This window comes from Phocoena sinus, chromosome 3, assembly GCF_008692025.1.
Source record: "Phocoena sinus isolate mPhoSin1 chromosome 3, mPhoSin1.pri, whole genome shotgun sequence".
Classification (NCBI taxonomy): Eukaryota; Metazoa; Chordata; class Mammalia; order Artiodactyla; family Phocoenidae; genus Phocoena; species Phocoena sinus.
The window spans coordinates 167,770,871-167,789,856 of NC_045765.1; the positions used below are offsets into that span (position 1 = coordinate 167,770,871).

The 18,986-nt window shown below is 38.7% G+C and overlaps 1 protein-coding gene across 1 annotated transcript in view; it reads right to left on the minus strand.

Annotated features, from left to right (window-relative positions):
* ADCY2 (adenylate cyclase 2) overlaps positions 1-18,986 on the minus strand; it is a 455,891-nt gene that overhangs the window by 74,533 nt on the left and 362,372 nt on the right. Inside the window, exon 15 of the mRNA XM_032629124.1 lies at positions 10,820-10,904. Coding sequence (XP_032485015.1) covers positions 10,820-10,904 — 85 coding nt within the window. The remainder of the gene's footprint in view (positions 1-10,819; positions 10,905-18,986) is intronic.

An 18,986-nucleotide genomic window follows, 5' to 3' on the forward strand; every position in this document is an offset into this window, starting at 1 on the left:
TAATATTAACACCACAGACCACAGTCAGATCTGCATTCTGGAGGAGAAGCTATAATAAAGAGCAGAGATTCAAATAGAATATCATAGTCATCCAGCTCATATTCCAGTAGGAGATGATGACATTTGGCTGGATTCTGGCAAGTTAAAGCAATATTTATGTATTTGCATCCTAAGTGACTAGGATTAGTGTTTTTATTTAAAAGAAAATTATTAAAATGGATGCTTTTGTGTCTGTACACAGAAATTGTCAATAGATATGATAAACATTTTAAGAGCAGAAAACACAAAACTGCTATTTTAGGAGAATATTTAAATCTAAATATTACATTACAGATTCCATGTCACAGTCAATTAGGTAAAATATTATCTGGTTATTACACAGACATACTATTGAAATTATGAAATTTAAAAAATTACTGTTTGAATTTTTAGAATAATGCATGGTGATAATATTGCCAAATAGGCCATCTAATAGGAATATGTTATATTCTGCTTACAGACTAGTCATTTGCTGAAGCAGATGTGGGCAGACACACGTGAGTTTTTTCTGCTCCCGTGACACGCTGGGCAAAATTACAGACTGGTGGCCCTAGAAACTACTGCCTCTGTGTGCCTACTGTTCATGTGGCAGAATGTCTTGGAAATCTGTCATGTTCCTACTCAGCCCAGCGAAGGGCACCCTTCTTGGAACTGCTCACTAAAGCTGCGTGGGGTTGGCGTGCGTTGGGCTCAGGACACCGGATTCAGGATGCGGTAGGTTCAATTCCTTCTCCGTTTAGTCTTCCTATGTGACTCCAAGTCCCACCCGTGAAATTGTTTTTAAACCTATCAAGCCAAATACTCATTGTTCTCCAGCTCATGGAGACAGGGAGCCTCCCCTGTCTTTGCATCCTGTCACCAAGTAGAGGCAAATTAAATACAACTGTTCTGAAATATGAAAACTGGTAACACTGCTGGTGGCAAGGATGAGGAAATAGAAGATGATGATGGAGATGGGGACCCTGAACTACAAAGACAGTGCGGGAAGAAGAGGAGGAAGATACAGACCTTAGGGGAAGAGAAAAAACCAACGATGGGAGGAAAGGAGAAAAAAGACTAAGAAATTAAGATAGAAGGAATCCGATTAAGGAAAAATGGGAAAATTGATTCCATTTGTAGCTCTGAATAAAAATTACAACTTGGATCTTAACATGATTATTTAGTTCAGTTTATTCTGTTTTGGGTTAAGTATTCAAACAGAGTCCCTGATGGAAAGATAAAGTTTATCAAAATTTACACCATCCTAATGAGACATTATAAATGATAACATCTCAAAGAATATTGTGGTGTTTATTCAGAAGATGCTACGCATATGAAAATGAGAGCATGCCTGCTCTGTACTCATTGGTAGTCGTTCTATTTGATCTTTGCTTTAATCACTGGCATCGTTTCAGCCAAATCTGTTTCCTCCCTGCCGTGATCATCAGTGAGGCTCACTGTATCCTATGATTGCCTCTTCTTACTTACAGCGAGCTCACTGTAAGTAAGAAATGTTAGAAATCCTTCTAGAAATGCTCTTGGCTGGTAATGTCACATGCATCCACTGATAAATATGGAATTGGTACTAACTGTAGTGGGAGATGTAAAAGGAGAAAGAATATAAATTTATATGAAAACCCTATGGTGGGGACTCCCCTGATTGCACAGTGGTTAATAATCCTCCTGTTAATGCAGGGGACATGGGTTCCATCCCTGGTTCAGTAAGATCCCACATGCTGTGGAGCACCTAAGCCCATGAGTCACAACTACTGAGCCTGTGCTCTAGAGCCCGTGAGCCACAACTACTGAGCCCATATGCCACAACTACTGAAGCCTGAGCATCTACAGCCCGTGTTCCACAACAAAGAGAAGCCACTGCAATGAGAAGCCCACACGCTGCAACGAAGACTCAACGCAGACAGAAAAAAAAAAAAAAAAAACTATGTTGGAGTTAGTGCTTGGGACGGTGAGCAGTGTGGGTTGCTAGAAAGGGTGTGGATGAATGTTAATGTTCCTCATCCAGAAGAGGCAGAGATTCTCCATGTAAAAATAAAATGCTCTTAATCTGTGTTTTGGATTTAAAAAAAAGAAAATAATATCTCCACCAAAAATATTTTCCATTTCTTCCTTCCTCCCTTCCTTTTCTTCTTTTTGAAACTTTTGCACTGGAAACAACTGGTAGTCTCTCTTTCTAAAATTCCTCATAATTTAATGTTATAATTATTAAAGCAGATTGTGTTTGCAGTCTCATTAGTGTTCCTTTTTAAAATAAAATGATGTACCTGAAAAGAAGGAGGTCCTTATATAGGTGAAGTTTAATACAATGAGAAACATTTCAGAAGGTTAAAAATATATCACAGTGGCTGAGTAACAAATTTTTATTATTAGAACTCATCCTAAAATCTTGCCTGAAAGCTATGGTGAAGTTTATCATATAAAAATGCACTTTTGTGTAGTTGTCTAAAGGAACACTTTGCCTTTCCTACTTTGGCATTTTAGTTGGGCAGGGACTATCTTTTTGAATGGCAGCAACAAGTTGCAGCAATAATTACTTAAAACATTTAATGTCACAGAGACTGATGTGTCTACTTTAATTATTTAATTGTCCTTGGATTTCCCACAGACTTTTATTTCACCCAGTCATATTTTACCAAATCAACCTGTTTCTTTGGTATGCCTTGGCCGAGCCATATTCCTCTGTCATTCATCCACTGTGTGCTCCTCATAGCACCGCCCACATTGTGTCATCTTTGCCGACACGCTTGTCTCTGGTCAGGTGGAGACCCGGTGGGGGACAGTGGTCTCCTCACGCCCATCTGTGTTTTTGTGTTTTTGGTTTTGGTCACGCTGTGCAGTTTGCAGGACCTTAGTTCACTGACCAGGGATCAAGCCTGGGCCCACGGCAGTGAAAGTGACGAGTCCTTACTGCTGGACCTCCAGGGAACTCCCATAACCCATCTTTGTATTCCCAGAGGCAGCATGGTGTTTGGCAAACAGTCAGAACGTAATAGATGCTCACTCAATACGCTCCCTGTCCTAATGATGGACCCAAAGAGAAATTCCTATGGGCTGGGAACAAAGAAGGAGATCACTGCTAGCGGGACTGAGGCTGTGGGACTAGCCTAGGAGTGTCCTGAAACTGGACATTACCTAGGGCTGGGCTTTTAATGCCCACAGGGAAAAGATGTTGCCTTGGGTCTGCCAAAGGTGGGCAGCTGGGACCAAGACCCCTGAATAAAACCAGAAGCCTCAGAAGGCTATTCTCTCCATGTGGAGAAGTCTAGAAGAACTCCATACACTAGATCAAGGAAGTACCAGTAAACTTCCAATGGTAATTCAAACTCTAAATATGGGTGTTGGTTTTGAAATCACATTATCTGCTTCATAATGAGAATTCCAAGGTGAGTGGTTATCAATCAGACCAAAAACCAGAGAAAGTCCTTGGGGCTCCAGCTGCAGCAAGAACAACACTGCTTATGAAAAATACTTCACATCACAGGGTGCAGGGCACGTCCCAGTTGGGAAGGGGGCAGTCCCTACTGAATGATCTTATAATAAACAAAAATTATGAACTACATAAGAAGACCTTACGAGGAAGAATAAACAGAAATAACAGATAGTAGAATTAGTATCACAAGATCTGCAATTATTATATCAATCTGAAATAGCCTGTAAAATAAGATTAAATTAATAAAAGATGGATTAGAGTTCATAATGAATAATCAGTTAAGAGAAAGCAACAGGCATATTTTAAAAGTGAGCTCCATAGACTCTCTAGAGACAAACATGTAGATATTGAGATTAAACACTCAATAGTTATGCTGAAGAGGGTAAGAGAGCTTTAAGGAAACAACCTGTAAAACAGCACAGAAATATAAAGAGATAAAAAGTATGATGTTGAGGCACAGAAGGTACAATAAAAAGGTTCAACATACTTGGAATGAAAGTTTGAGAAAAATAGAACAGAAAGACAGGGAAAGAGGCAAAATACAAGGAAATATGGGATGACAGCTTTGTGGACCTGGAACACAGTATGAACTCTGTGGCTGAGTTAATGCACTGAGTCGCAACCAGGAAAAATGAAAGTAAACCTATTCCTTAACACAAGGAGTCAGTTGACCAAGACAGACAAAGAAGAAATCCTACAAAAACAATTAGAGAAAAGACATCTACCAAGGAAGAACAATTAGAGTAGATTTCTCCTCAGTACATTAAAATCCAGGAAAATATGGACTCATGTCTTCAAAATGTTAGAAAAATTATTGACTAAATTATTAGTCAGTGAGAAAAAAAGGCTATTTTTTAATATAAAAGCTGATTGAGTATATTATGCACAGGCTTTCATGGAAGGGATTACAAAAGGAATAATCCTATGGAAATATGGACACTGCATCTGGAGGAAGGAATGGCATTCAGAAGAACGGTGAACAAAGAGATTGTTAAACAAGAATAGTGATAACAATGAACAATAAAAATAGTTTAAATTTTAAAAATCTAAACAGCACTAGCATGGATGATGGAAAAGGATGATCAGATTTAGAGATTTAGAGCATGGTCCTTGTATTCTTCACAAGAAGATGGAGACAATAATGGACCCTGTTAATCATTTGCATGTCACATATTTTACATTAATTGCTAAAAGAAAAGACTTGGATAAAGCAACTGCCAAGTCACTAGAGGGAATAAAGGAGAATAAACTCCATTCGTCCAAGAGAAGGCAGGAGAGGAGGAAAAATAAGCAGAAGCAAAGAACATACATGATGGATAAAAGAAGCAAAATAAGACTAGCAGTAATTATAATACACATAAATGTATTACATTTGTCAGGTAAAAGAAAGAGACTCTTGGATCAGAGAACATAACATACACTTAGATGTTGTTTACAAGAGACCCACCTATATAGCAAGGAAAAGCTGAATAAGAAGATGGGAAAAGGGACACTGGGAAAATACTAACCATGAGAAAGCTGATTATGTTGACATTAGAGAAAATAGACTTCAAGGAAAAAACACTCCTGTGGGTAGAAAGCTTTTTTATCAGCTGGTGTGTGACCTACTTTCCTTCCCCAAGACAATCTCTGTGTTTGTGCTTTCATCTCTGCCTGGAACAACGTTGGTGGGCTGATATCATATTATCTCTGCTATACAAAGCACAAGAAAACCACATTGAGAGAAAAAAATTCTCCTGACATTTTCTAACATTTTCATTTGCTGAATCTGGCATACTCCTTCTAAAATACATTTCATCAAGGAGGTTTTTTTTTTTTTTCCTTTTTGGTGTGTGTGCTATTTATAGTTATATCTCTTGTATTTCTTCCAGAGATGTAAGTCTACTTCAGGTAGTTTAGAAAGTTAAATTTGGCAGTAAGTATGCACTTGTTATTATTACTACTACGATGATGACTGCTATTATTATTTTTTTATTGCTGAGTGTCATGAAAATACAATCTCTTATTCTACATCTTAGTTTCTACTTAGATAAAATGGATTCTTTGGATTATCAAATAAAATAATATACATTGAATGCACTTTAAAGGGCTCTCACATATGTAAAAACATTTTGCAAAGTATTATTATTAAGGATGCTTTCTTACTAGAATATTTTTGAGTTTAAATCTGCTTATAAATTAACATTTTTCCTCCACTTTACTGAATGACTCTTAAGATGGAGTTATACCTTGCCCAGAATCCAGTTTTATGGAAACTGGGTCAACAGCTGCATATATTGGAAAACTAGACTATGAATTAGGTTCTATGTGAGGTTATCTTGACTGACTTATGTGACTCTGACCAACTGATGCTTAGCAGTCACCAGAGACAACCTCAGGGCCATGATGGCCCATGACCAACAATGTGGTCATCCCTGCTTAGTTCTGAGCACCTGTCTGCCAGTGACTCTCCGCACACAGCCTAGCACCCTCTGGAACCTGCCTCCAAGGGTTCTAAGGCTTGTTTCTGATGGCTCCAAAACCTACTTGCTCTACACTACAGGGCAAATTATGTAGCCTCTGTGGGCTTCTGTTTGTTTCATTAATTGAGAATAAGCATTCCTTCCAAGGACTCTTGTGTGGTTAAATGAGCCAACCTATATAACATGCTTAGCAGAGTAATTTTAATATAATATAACATTTATTATTTCTAAACTGCAATGAGGTCAGATACAGAACTGTTCATGGGATCTTGCCCATCATAAGCAGTTTACACTGGTTCTGAAGGTTCTCATCCAAGGACAGGAAACCTTTGCAGATCTTATAGTGGTCACATCCCCGATCCTGATCCAAAGCCTCCATCTCCAACCTCAAGAGATCTGCTTACAACTCCTGCATTATTTTTCACGGAGGGAAACTTTTAAGTATGTAGAAATGGGAACTCATTGAAGTGAATGGCATCTCGAGTCCTGGATTCCTCATCCACAAAATGCGGGGCTGACCAAGGTTACCTCTTGGGGCCCTTTCAGCTCTCAAGTTTACAATTGTGAAATGCTAACCAGTGTCTGTTGTAGAAAGCTAAGCACCTCATAAGGGGACCGATGCACAGGCGGTGAAGGAGGTCTGACAAGTGAGAACACGGGATGATGGTCCAGGATGCAGGCAAGCCAGGAGCTTGCCAGAACTGGGAGCAGGGATGCGGTGACTGCGAGCTGAATTCAGAGCCGCGAGCTTGGGGGAAGTCAAGTCTGGGAGAGGGTAGGTGTGGGATGTTCTCTGAGCAGTGGTGCCAGGACGTTGCCTTTAAGGTAACCGACATTAAATATTTATCTTGTGTTTCAGGTGCCTGAAATACTCAATGAAAAAAACAGGGCTGAGGTGAACTCACTGATGATTTTTTTCACCTGAAAGAATACAAATCAGAATAGAAAATAGGAAACCCAAACAGCTGGCACTAGGGAAGCCAGTGGTGGAAAAGGAGGGCTCTTCAGAATTAGTTTATGAAGGTTAGGAGATTATTTCCAAAGGAGAAGTCAGCCCGAAGCACGTCAGAGTCAAGGAATCACGGTGCGTGAGAAGGAATTTCAGTGCAGTGAGAGGAGGGCCATGGACCACCATTCAGTCCTTCGTACGTTCATTTACACACAGAGCCCATCCCCACTCCAGGGCATCTGGAGAAAGAAGGATGAACACGGGCTCTCAGGGCACATAACTCTGCCTGAGGATGAATGCGGGAAGGTTGGTGAGACAAGGCAGGTGCTACATGGAGCCCGATGAGTGGAGAAAGGAAAAAGAACCTCATGGAAATCAGAGAAGTCCAGTAGTGCCTACTTAGCATATGCTCATTACAAACTCGTTTATGAAGTTGGCATTCTGCTGGATTCCCTGGGAGATAGAAAGCAAGTGTAGGAAACAACCCTGGCCTTAAGGAACCTACTATATACAAGGAGAAACAGCAGTCACACTCACCAAAAAGTAAAAACAATGGGGGTCAGAGAGATGTTATATGATCGAGTGTTAAATTACATGGTGCAGATCCTGAGTCCCATGGTGCTCAAAGAAGGACACATCACAAGGGCTGGTGATGCTCCTGAGAAAGTTTCTAGGAAGGCGAGCAGGTGCAGAGCCCACCCCCATGGGCAAGAACTAAGAAGTGGGCAATGGGGGGGAGGGGAGGGCCAGCACTGCTGGGAGAGCCTCGGGGAAGGTGTGGGCTAGGGTGACCGGAGGGAGAGGAGAGGCCGGGCTTCCCACAGCAATCATGATTATAACAAACAGATTCCCTGGCCGTTTTCTCTGAATGTGTCACTGAACACATATCTTTTTAATCAATGGGAAAAATATTGCATTTCCTTATCACTCTTATTTTCTGCCCACTTTGATGTTTCTCTACCTTTTTATCACACCCAGCTGAACAATGACCCATCGATTGTATCTACTGTGTTGCACTTTTTGTGCAACAGAGGATAATAAAGGTAAAGGTCTTGGAGGAAAAATATCTGTCAGGTCTACCTTTTCTCAACCTCCTTCATAGATGTATTTTAATTTCTTTCTTCATATGGAGAATTTAATACCGATATTAGCATTGATACTGCCTTTGGCATTTAAGTTTTCAGAAGGTGAACATCAGTTAATAGAAGATGAGTCTGGGATATTCAGCATTCTTGCATAAACTCAGTATTTAATCCATAAATAAGTGCAAATCAAAATAAAACCTCATACTTCTCTATGGCCACTGTGGAATATTTGTGATATACATAGGTTTCTTTTCTTCTTCAATTTAAATTTGCTGTTTGTAGAGTGACACAAGTATTAGATTAAATGTCACATGTAAGAACTGTAAATTTTTTTTTTGAAGAGACAGAAGCAAGCATTTATCATTTTGATCTTTGTTCAAAACACTATGAGAACTCATATTAAGTTTTAAAAAGTTAATGCTGTTGTTTGTTGCCTAAAAATGGGTTTGTCTTAAGTGCTCTAAGAATAGGCACTCTAAAATATGCAGTGATGGAAAATAATGGTAGATGCTGTTTGTTGAAAATCTGTTGGTATCCTGCTAGGTCCTTACCATTTAATATCTCCAATCATCCCGAGAAGCTGTGAGAATAGTTGATGTCCAATTTCCATGTGAGGAAACTGTGGCTTGGAAAAGACTTAACCAAAGTCTCAAAGGTGATATATGTAGTTTTTGACCGAATTTGGAGAGTAGAATAGAAAGCACACTTAAAGCCTTCTGCATGACTATGTTTGATGTTGAAAGATAAAAAAAAAAAAAATCCTTTCAGAATGTTTTAAAGAGTGAAAAGAACCTATTACTGGAATGAGAAGAATTCCTCTTTGAATTTTACCAGGATTACATCTGGACCAAGCATCACAGCGGGCCTCTGGGGGCAGACTCATTCACAGATCCTATTGATTCAAGTTTAGAAAGACCAGATGTCTTCAAGTTTCGTCTTCCTGACCACTTTGGCAAAGTACAGGCTTCCTGTGAGGAGGAGGTTAAACACTAGTTCATTTGCAGTCTTGAACTTTTCTCTTTGAGACAACACAGAGTTAAGAACTTCCTAGCATCTGGTGTGTGGGTGTCAGTCTTGAGAAGCCCTCGGGGAGTGGGAGGAAACAGGAGCCAGGAACGTTGGACCTTGAACACCCTGAGGCACCACTGGCAGGTACAGGAGGGACCAAAAGCCACGAAAGGTTCAACAGTGAGGTCAGATTATACCAAGGCTGAGAGGGGAGACATTATATAAGAGCAAAGCATTCCCACCAAGGCAGCAAAGTTGCTCAGGAGATTCTTTCTCCCTCCTCTGGCTCTGTTTCTTTCCTATAGCAACTTAGATAGTGGAAAGAAATGTCAGTTTGAAACCCTAAATATACACTATATTCCCGCCACCCCCAAGACTGGATTCCTTGGAACAGAAAAAGAGAAGGATGGCTACTTAGACACAGTGGTAGAATATGCTTTAATTAGAACAGGGTTTGGATTTCCAATGGAACCACAAATGACCGTTCCTCTTCTGAAAACCTGAGAAATGGCTGCAGAAGTCTTTTGGGAGACAGGAAGAGAAAGGGTGGAGTCTGTGTGCTTTTCCACCCAAGGAAAATCTGAACATAGAAAGTCAGGCTCCCTTGTATGTTAAGAATTCCTTGTATCTTAGAACTTGACAAGGATTCCCGTGGTCAACAGTTACTCAATCTTCACTACAACCTACAAGGTCTTCAGGGGATTTTTAAGAGACTCAAGATACCATGTATGCATTCGAGGAAATCAGAAACAACAGTTTCACTTTTGGAAGAGTTTCCAATCCAATTGGAAACATCTAAACTATGATATAGCAAACAAAACCCACAAAAGTTTGCAAAGGTACAAGGCAGAGGAGGCAGTGTCTACTGTCCAGAGGTAGGGACAGGCTTTGGAATCTTAACCCTTTTTGGCCAAGTGATTTCACATATCCAACTAGAATGCACCCAATGCTTGGAGTCTGGTTCATAGTGGCCTCTCCTTTTTCAACTCACCTCGGATGAACAAAATGAAACCTTGACTGTCTTTTGGCACTCATTGTTGGCTTTTTTTTTTTTTTTTTTTTTTTTTTTTGCTGTACGCGGGCCTCTCACTGTTGTGGCCTCTCCCATTGTGGAGCACAGGCTCGGGACGTGCAGGCTCAGTGGCCATGGCTCACGGGCCCAGCTGCTCCGCGGCATGTGGGATCCTCCCGGACCGGGGCATGAACCCGTGTCCCCTGCATTGGCAGGCGGACTCTCAACCACTGCACCACCAGGGAAGCCCTCATTGTTGGCTTTCTTAGGGTGCTCTCATGGAGCTAGGGCCACCCAGCAACACTTGCTTTAGACTCAAGAATACAGTGAGATTTAATTCTTATATCCTGAGCTAGCATTTAAACCATAAGTGCTGACAATGACTAGTTTTAAATTAAAACACTAAGAGATATTTTTACATTTGCTATTTTCATATTTTCCAAAACTTTATACCTTAAAAGTTGACATTAAAGACACGTTTGGTTTACATTTTAATTCTCCCGGCCATTAAAAGCCTCCTATTACACTAGTATTTGCTGCTATAAATACTCTGAAAACTTAGAGGAGATAAAAAAATGTTGACAGAAACAAATAAACATAAATACAATTTTATAGCATGATATCCAACATTTCAAGTAACCTTCAGATTAGTGTCTTGGCTGTGCATGGGCTGCCTCAGTTTATACTCTGGGCTGTTGACATGAAGAGTCCATATTTCTCTACTTGGATGTATATCTCCTGAAACAGTAAATCAACAAGCTCCCTGTCTTGAGGAAGAAATCAGTTTTCATTCAATGAGCACACTTTTCAAAGAAGTTCCATATTTGAAGTACCTACCAAAAGCTGTCCAGCAAAGCAGATGAAAAGGATAAAGGCAAGCGAGAGAAATGCAGCTCCAAAGGAAATCCCGAGAATGGACGTTCTACCAGGAAACAAAAAGGAACAGGTTAGTGTGGGGATAGCTTCGATTTTTCTGGAAAGCCATCATGAATACTTTTGGATTAATTAGGGTTTCATTAAACGAGGACTTCAAACCTCCCTAATTTCTTGAGAAATGAAAATGGAGCTAAAAACCGACAAAGATACGTCCATAGAAAAACATCTATGGTTGTGTCTGATCAACTTGCTATGACCCATTAAAACTGCCCTACAGGGCTTCCCTGGTGGCGCAGTGGTTGAGAGTCTGCCTGCCGATGCAGGGGACACGGGTTCGTGCCCCGGTCCGGGAAGATCCCACATGCCGCGGAGCGGCTGGGCCCGTGAGCCATGGCCGCTGAGCCTGCGCGTCCGGAGCCTGTGCTCTGCAACAGGAGAGGCCACAACAGTGAGAGGCCCGCATACCACAAAAAAAAAAAAAAAAAAAAAAACTGCCCTACAATCATCAGTTCTTCATTAAGGAAAAACCATCTTTTTATGACTTGCCTCTGCAACCAGCACTCTCATGCCCACACCTGATCACGTCCATCTCGGTGCCCTTTTCCCTTCTGTTGATGGCAGCTGCTACCTCCAGGAGAGCCTCATCTGGTTTGCTTGGAAACACTGAGTCCTCACCCTCCCCAGGACAATCCAACCAGATACAATTTCCTTCAAGACTGATGCAGCTAAATGTTTACTGAGGTTGCCCAAAGATTTCACAGGCCGTGGCCTTTACAATCTTGCATGAGCCAATGAACACACAAGCTTCCTGTGATCATGTGAAAAATGTGCCCACTAAGTTACAGGTTCTGCCACTGACAGGTTACAGGTAGATAAATGTGGCCATAAGAATTGTATGCATTTCTAAGAGGTCCTTTAAGTAATTAAAAAATTCAAGGCCTCTTAAAACATCATGTAATCCAAAGGAAGCAGTGTTTGGGGTATTAAAAAAGATGAGCCATAATGAATAATTGGATGAAATTCAGATGCAGCACCCAAAGAGAGGTCAGTGATACCTGAAGCCATAATGGAAGCTCTTGCTAATGAGGTCGGCTAGAGATACCGAAGAGACAGAAGAACTGGCACTGAGAAGAGTACGGGCACCCTGAAAGTAAATCCACTGAAAGGAAGGCTCAGATGCAAACCAGCAACAAGCTGAAATGCCCAGTGAGTGCACAGCTGTGAGCCCCTTGGGGAGGGAAAAGAGGCAAGTAATCAGTGAACTGAGTAATCCCCTCAAGCCATCAGGATGGAAAGGGTCCACTCAGCTCACACTCAGACACCTACTCTATCTTGAGAGATGATTACACATCAAGCAAGATCTACAAAATCTGGACTTCAAACCACTATGCACTTGAACCTGACCTAATGATATATTTATGAGGTACTGAGTTAGCTCCTAGACGTGGTGCACAATGCTTTCAAATACCTGGCCTGATAATGACATTTGTTCACATCTTATGAGTAACAATAAGTGTCTGCTAGGAAGGTGTATATATACCAAATACACCTGTTTGTTGACTAGTCTCATGGCCAGGCCCATACTGGGCTGGAATGGTGCAAAGACGAGTACAATGTCATCCCTGTTTTGAGTGGTTCACAGCCTAGGAAAGGGAAGCACCGTATGCCTCCTTATTTCCCTATCCCAAACACCCCTTTTTTTCAGACATCACTCCTTAGAAGCCAAACTCTCAGCATCTCCCCATCACAGACTCTCAGAGCTTCCTATTAGCCAGGCAGTGTGGAGGGAGGGAGTGTACAGAGGGCTCTCTTTACTCCTGTGACCCAGGAGAGACACAGGAACTCATCTGCTAAACTTCCATTTGCCGTCTTTCTCATGCATCTTTATAAGAGAGCTCTGATGGGTTTTCTTTGACTCTGTGCTCTCTTGGTTCCTTGTTGGTGTCAAGGTGATGCCAGCTGCATAAGGTTGACTTCAGAAACATTATAGCTTTCTCTTAGGTCTGAAACTGTTTATTTTTTATTTTTTGGACACACCTTGAGGCTTGCAGGATCTTAGTTCGAACCTGTGCCCCCTGCAGTGAAAGTGCAGAGTCCTAACCCCTGGACCGCCAGGGAATTCAGGTCTGAAACTGCTTACAGTTCTCTTCTCTGAGAAGCTTACCTTCTCTTCTTGAAGGTTTGGTAAGTCTCAGCTGTAAAACCATCTGGTGATAGTGAGGGTGATGGTGATGGGGTGATGACATGATAATATGATGACAGGATATTGACTATGTATGTGTCAAGCACTGTTTTAAAGGCTTTATATGTATGTGTAATCCTGGACAGCAGTTATTGTTATTACCTCATTTTACCAAAGAGAAACAGACGCCCAGAGAAGTTGAGAAACTTGCCTAAAGTTACACCCCTACCAAGCGGTACGGTCAGGGTACACAGTTGATTAGTTTTCTAATCCACATAGTTGTATTCCTGACCCCCTCTCTGTTTTTAGGAGTAGACATGTCACATTTCTTTCATGTTTACTGGTTCAACTTTCCCGGAAAATTATCCATTTCATTAGATTTTTGAATATGAAATAATCTCCTTAATATTCTCTTATAATTTTAGAAGTAGCCATATTTGTAGTGATATCTTCTTGTCTTTAAGGTTATTTTTCTTATTCTCTCTATATCAAACTTTTGAAGCTTTGCATGTTTGTTGAACTTCTCAAAGAATGAACTTTTGGTTTATAATTAAGGTCTATGCTTTCTGATCATCTTCTATGTTATTGGTTTCTGATTTAACATAAAAAAACCCTTCTTCCTTCTTTATTTAAACTTTCATTGTTCTTTTTTCTTGATTGTCATTTACTGCCAATATTTTGTATTATCTAATAAATGCATTTAAGGACATAAATATTCCTGTAATTACTGCTTTAGCCAAATCCCACAGTTTTTGATTTATAGCTACTCATTGCCATTATTTTCTAAAAAGCCTATAATTTCAATTTCCATTTCCTTTTAATACAAGAGTAATTCCACAAGGAGCTTATTTTTGGTCTGTCCTTGTTATTTCTAATTTCTTTAGGTTTGATCAGAGACTGTGGTCTCTGTTATTTCTACTTTGACAATTTCTTTTTCTTCTGTGATGTGATAAATACGTTCTATTTCTATTATGTCTTATGAATGTCTAAAAATGATACATATTTATATTCTCTTTTTGCTGGAAACAAAGCATGTTCTTTCAATATATCTATTGTCAGAGCTTGATGAGTTAGTTAGATCCCCAGTGGGCTGACTTACTGTCTCAATTTGGTCTGTCAATTTTAGAATGTATTAATATTTCCAACTAAGATTGTGGGTTTGTAAATACATCTGAACATTTTAACAGTGTCTGTTTATTTCAGAGAGACGCTGGAGTGCATAAAAATTTATGATTCTTAACTTTTCTTGGTGATTGTACTGTAATATGTCTCTATTTTCATGCTAAACGCTTTTCACTTGAACTCTATATTGTCAGAAATTTATATTGCAGCTTTCCTATTTCTGTAAGCTGGTTCCTGAAATAACTCTTTTCCATCCTTTATTTCCAACATTTCTCTATCTTTTAATTTTACCTAGATCTTTTAAAGGTGGCACAGAAGTGGCCTTTGGCTTGTAGCCTCAATCTTTGAATGTCTTTCCAAGAACAGGACACTTTCATCCATTCACAATTATGAAATTTGTTAGTATTTGACCAGTTCTTTCTATCTTATTTTCTTAAAATGTTTGGTAAAATTCACACAGAAATCACTTGAGTAAAAAATAAAAATTAATACAGTTAATAGATAAATACCCATTTAAATTTTGATTACATGCACATCAGTTTTGATAAGTTGTATATTGAATGAATTTTCCCATTTTATCTAAATTGTGGATATTTTTGGCCTTGAGTAGTTCATAACATTCCATATTTATCCTGTTAAAATCTGTAGGATCTGTAGTAAACCCCACTTTATTCCTTATATTATTAGTTTGGGTGGTTTGTGATTACTTTTCTTTTCTTCTTGATCAGTCTTGCTAGTGGTTAGGCATTTAAAATAAATTTTAAAGAACCAGCTTTTAGCCAAAAGTTGTTTGTTTTTTCTGTTGGCTGTTTTCTGTTTTACTGATTTCTTCTTCTTAGTATATATTCCCTTCTAGTCACTGGATTTGTTCATCTTTTTCTGGTTTCCTATGTTGGAAATGTAAACAACTGACTTTAACTTTCTTTTTTTTCACATATAAGTGTTTTAAAGCTCTCTAAATCCTCTCTAAATTAGTGTTATACTTTTTACTTTGATATACCAAACATTTTCTACTTTGTCTTGATTTTTTAATTTGACTCATAGGTTATTCAGAAGTATATAGTTTAACATTGAAATAGTTGGGATTATTTTTAGATATTCTATTGTTTTCAATTTCTAAGTTGGCGTTGGTATAGTTAGGTATGTCTGTAAGTTTTTCACCTTTTCATATTTATTTCAATCTTTTCAAATTTGTTGAGATGGTTTTATTTTATATCTTGGTCAATGTTCCATGTACAGTTTAAAATAACATGTATTTTACTGTTGGACTTAGTGTTCTATGAATGCCAATTCATAGGTTGACAATCTTGCTCAGCTTTTCAATATCCTTATATACAGTAAGATATAAAAGGGATACTAAATATCTAAATCTGATTATTGATTTGTCTAATTCTCTCTTTTTTTTTTCAGGTTTTTTTCCTTTCAAGTATTTTATAGCTGTGCTTTGAGTATATGCCATTTAATGATTTTATGTTTTCTGACAAACTGAATTTTTCCTCAATTTTCAATTGTTGCTCTTTATCTCTGTTAACACTTCTTGCCTTCATGTCTACTTTGTCTGATATCAACATATGTACAGTAACTTTCTTATGCTTACTGTTTATATGATCTCTATTTTCCATCTTTTTAACTCTAACCTAACTTCCTTCTGTATTTAAAAAGCATCTCTTGTAGACAGTATGTGGCTTTGTCATGCTTTTATTTGGAGTGTTTAGTCCTTATACATTTAATAATAAACCTACCATATTACCATCTCTTGTCTATTGTCCTACTGCTTGGCTTGTATGGTGTGGTCCATTATATTTGTTGATATTTTTTATTTTAAATCTGCCATTTTACTATTTGTTCTCTATTTGTCTCGTGTCTTTTTGGTTCTGTTTCTCCCTTATTGCCGTTTTTCATTAATCTAATATTTTCATAGGATTTTTAATTTCTTCTATTGATTTTTTAGCTATACCTTTTTGTACTTTTTAGTGATTGCTCAAGAAATAAAATATACGTGATTAATTTATCAGAAGTTACTTAGCATTAATATTGCATCATTTTGAAAATACATAAGGTCCTGACAACAATACAATCCCGCTCTTCTCTGCATCTTAATTCTTAGTGTAGTTCTTATTTTTGCATTAAATGATCAGCAGTCTTTTAGAAAAAATAATACAATATAAGGGTTGAGTCTTTTATACTCTTACATATTAAGCATGTTCTGCTCTTCATTCCCTCCTGTAGATTCAAGTTTGCCTCTGGTATCATCTCAGTTCAGCTTGAAGAACTTCCATTAGCACTTCTTATACTATAGGTTTGCTGGTAATGAATTCCCCTAGCTTTCTTTCATTTGCAAAATGTCTTTCATCTCATTTCTAAGAAAAGGAATATTTTTACTGAATATTTAATTCAGGATTGACTATGCTTATATCAGTGGTTCTGATAAGGAGTCAGCCAATATTTCCATCACTGATGCCTTGTATGAAATGTCTTTTTTCCTCTGGCTTCATTTACAGTTTTTTTTTTCTTTCTTTTTTTCTTTGGCTTCAACAGTTTGAGTATAACACACCACATGTAGTGTTATTTATATTTATTCCCCTTGCTGTTCACAGAGGTTCTTGCCTTTGGAGGCTAATGTATTTCAACAAATTTGGGAAAATTCATCACTAGTGTGCTGGTAATTTCCTGTTTGTTTTCAAACACTTTTCCATTCCATCTCCTACAAACTCCATTTTCCAGACTCTTTGCCAACTGGTTCTAACAAGGTTTGGCCAATGGGAAGCAGCAGGGAATGACTGGAAGGGGGAAGGAGGAAGCATGGGTAGCTCTCCTTACTCTCTATGTAGCAGTCATTCCCTGAACGGGCTGCAACTCCTGCTGTCTCTGAGGTTCCAGATCCCTGTTGGGGAAAAATCCTGCATGGTCATGGTTCTAGCCTCTGCAGGCAAGTCCAGGATCCTGCATTTCTGGTGATACCACGTCCCTCCTGTGTCCTTTCAAACCTAGGGTGGTAGCAGATTCCTCCCTTGCTCACCACTTGGTTGCTTTCCTGTTTCGTTTCTCAGCTTTCCCCTCATTCTGTAAGCACTTCACTTTATTAAATTCCCATGGTGAAATACCTGAGGCCATTTCTGTTCTCTTTACAGGACTCTAATCCATTAACTCAAGTTTTTTTTCTAGGTATTATGATAGCATTAGTGGTTAGATGGAAACTTAGGAATAATTAAAATCAGTTACTTCAACTTTCTTCCTTTTCCCTTTGAAAAAGAGCCAACCATTCAGTTTTAATTAGAAGTATGGAGACAATATCTACATATTCCATAGGATATGCCATAGCTGAATTTCCTTACGAATGGATAAGTGATAATGGATTATACTGGCCTTTATTTACACAAATCTCAACAGATTTAATGACAATTATCATGGTTTAATCTATATTCAAATCATATGACTTATTTTGTGAATCAGAATTTAAATAAAAGATTCATGTACTATAGTGGGTTTCATAGGCTCTTGTTTTCTAAAGTGCATTTCAATGTTTGTTGTTAGGAATAATTATTCCACCATGAAGATGCTTGATAGAAATCCTGGACATTCTGGAATTGGGTCAAACAGCTATATTAGAGCCCAAGAAAACAATAAGGGTGTTAAAATTTGACTCCCACATTTTATAATAATCCACTGGGTACAGTGAACAGTATCTGGTGATATATTTTCCTTAATGTATCTGATGACCCCTACTTTGCTTCTTCTCAAACGTCAGAATCCATTAAAGGGGGACGAGAGGTAGATAAGGGAAAACAGTGGTCCTGATATGATGAACTATCTGTGTTTTGGTGGAATGGATGACAAATGCTCATTAAAGCAGGAATGAGTATTCTTAAAAGTACGTTATGACACAAACTATCAAACGTGACTCAATAAGAAATAGAAAATCTGAATAGGCCTATAAAAGTAAAGAAACTGAATTAGTAATTAAAACATAAAACAAAAATAAAAACTACTCACAAAGAAAAGCTCATGCACAGATGGCTTCACTGGTGAGTTCAACAAAACACTTAAGGAAGGATTAATACCACTTTTTCACAAACTCTTTCAGAAAATAAAGGGGACAGAACAGTTACTAAGTGGTTCTATGAGGCCAGCGTCATTTGATACTAATACCAGACAAGGACAGCACCAGAAAACGAAACTAGAGACCAATATCTCTTATGAACATAGATACAAAAATCCTTGTCAAAATGTTAGCAAACTGAATCTAGTCACATATAAAAAGGACTATATACCGTGACCAAGTGGGATTTGTCTGAGAAAGGCAAGGTTGGTTTCATATCTGAAAATCAATTAATGTGATACACTATATTAACAGAATAAAGGAAAGACAACCTACATGATCGTCTCAATAGCTCAGCATAACAAAGTCCAACACCCTTCTATTATAAAAACACTCAACAGACTATAATCAAAGGGATTTCCTTTATCCTGATAAAAGGCATCTTTGAAAAACACACAGGTAACATCATCCTTAACAATGAAAGACTGGATGCTTTCCTCCCAAGATCCTACGTGTGCCACGGCTACTTCTATGGAATGTTATACTGGAGGTTCTAGCCAGGGAAATTAGGCAGGAAAATGAAATAAAAGGCATTAGATTGGAGAGGAAGAAGTACAACTATCTCTCTGTGTAGTTGATATGATCTTGTATGCAGAACATGATGTCACAACCTGAGACCCAGACCTAGAGTGGCTCACATTCGGGGTGACCTGCTCCACCGGGGTGGGCTGTCCAGTGCTCCAGTCCAGACATTGACATTCTTGTCTGGTTGAATGTAACTTTCA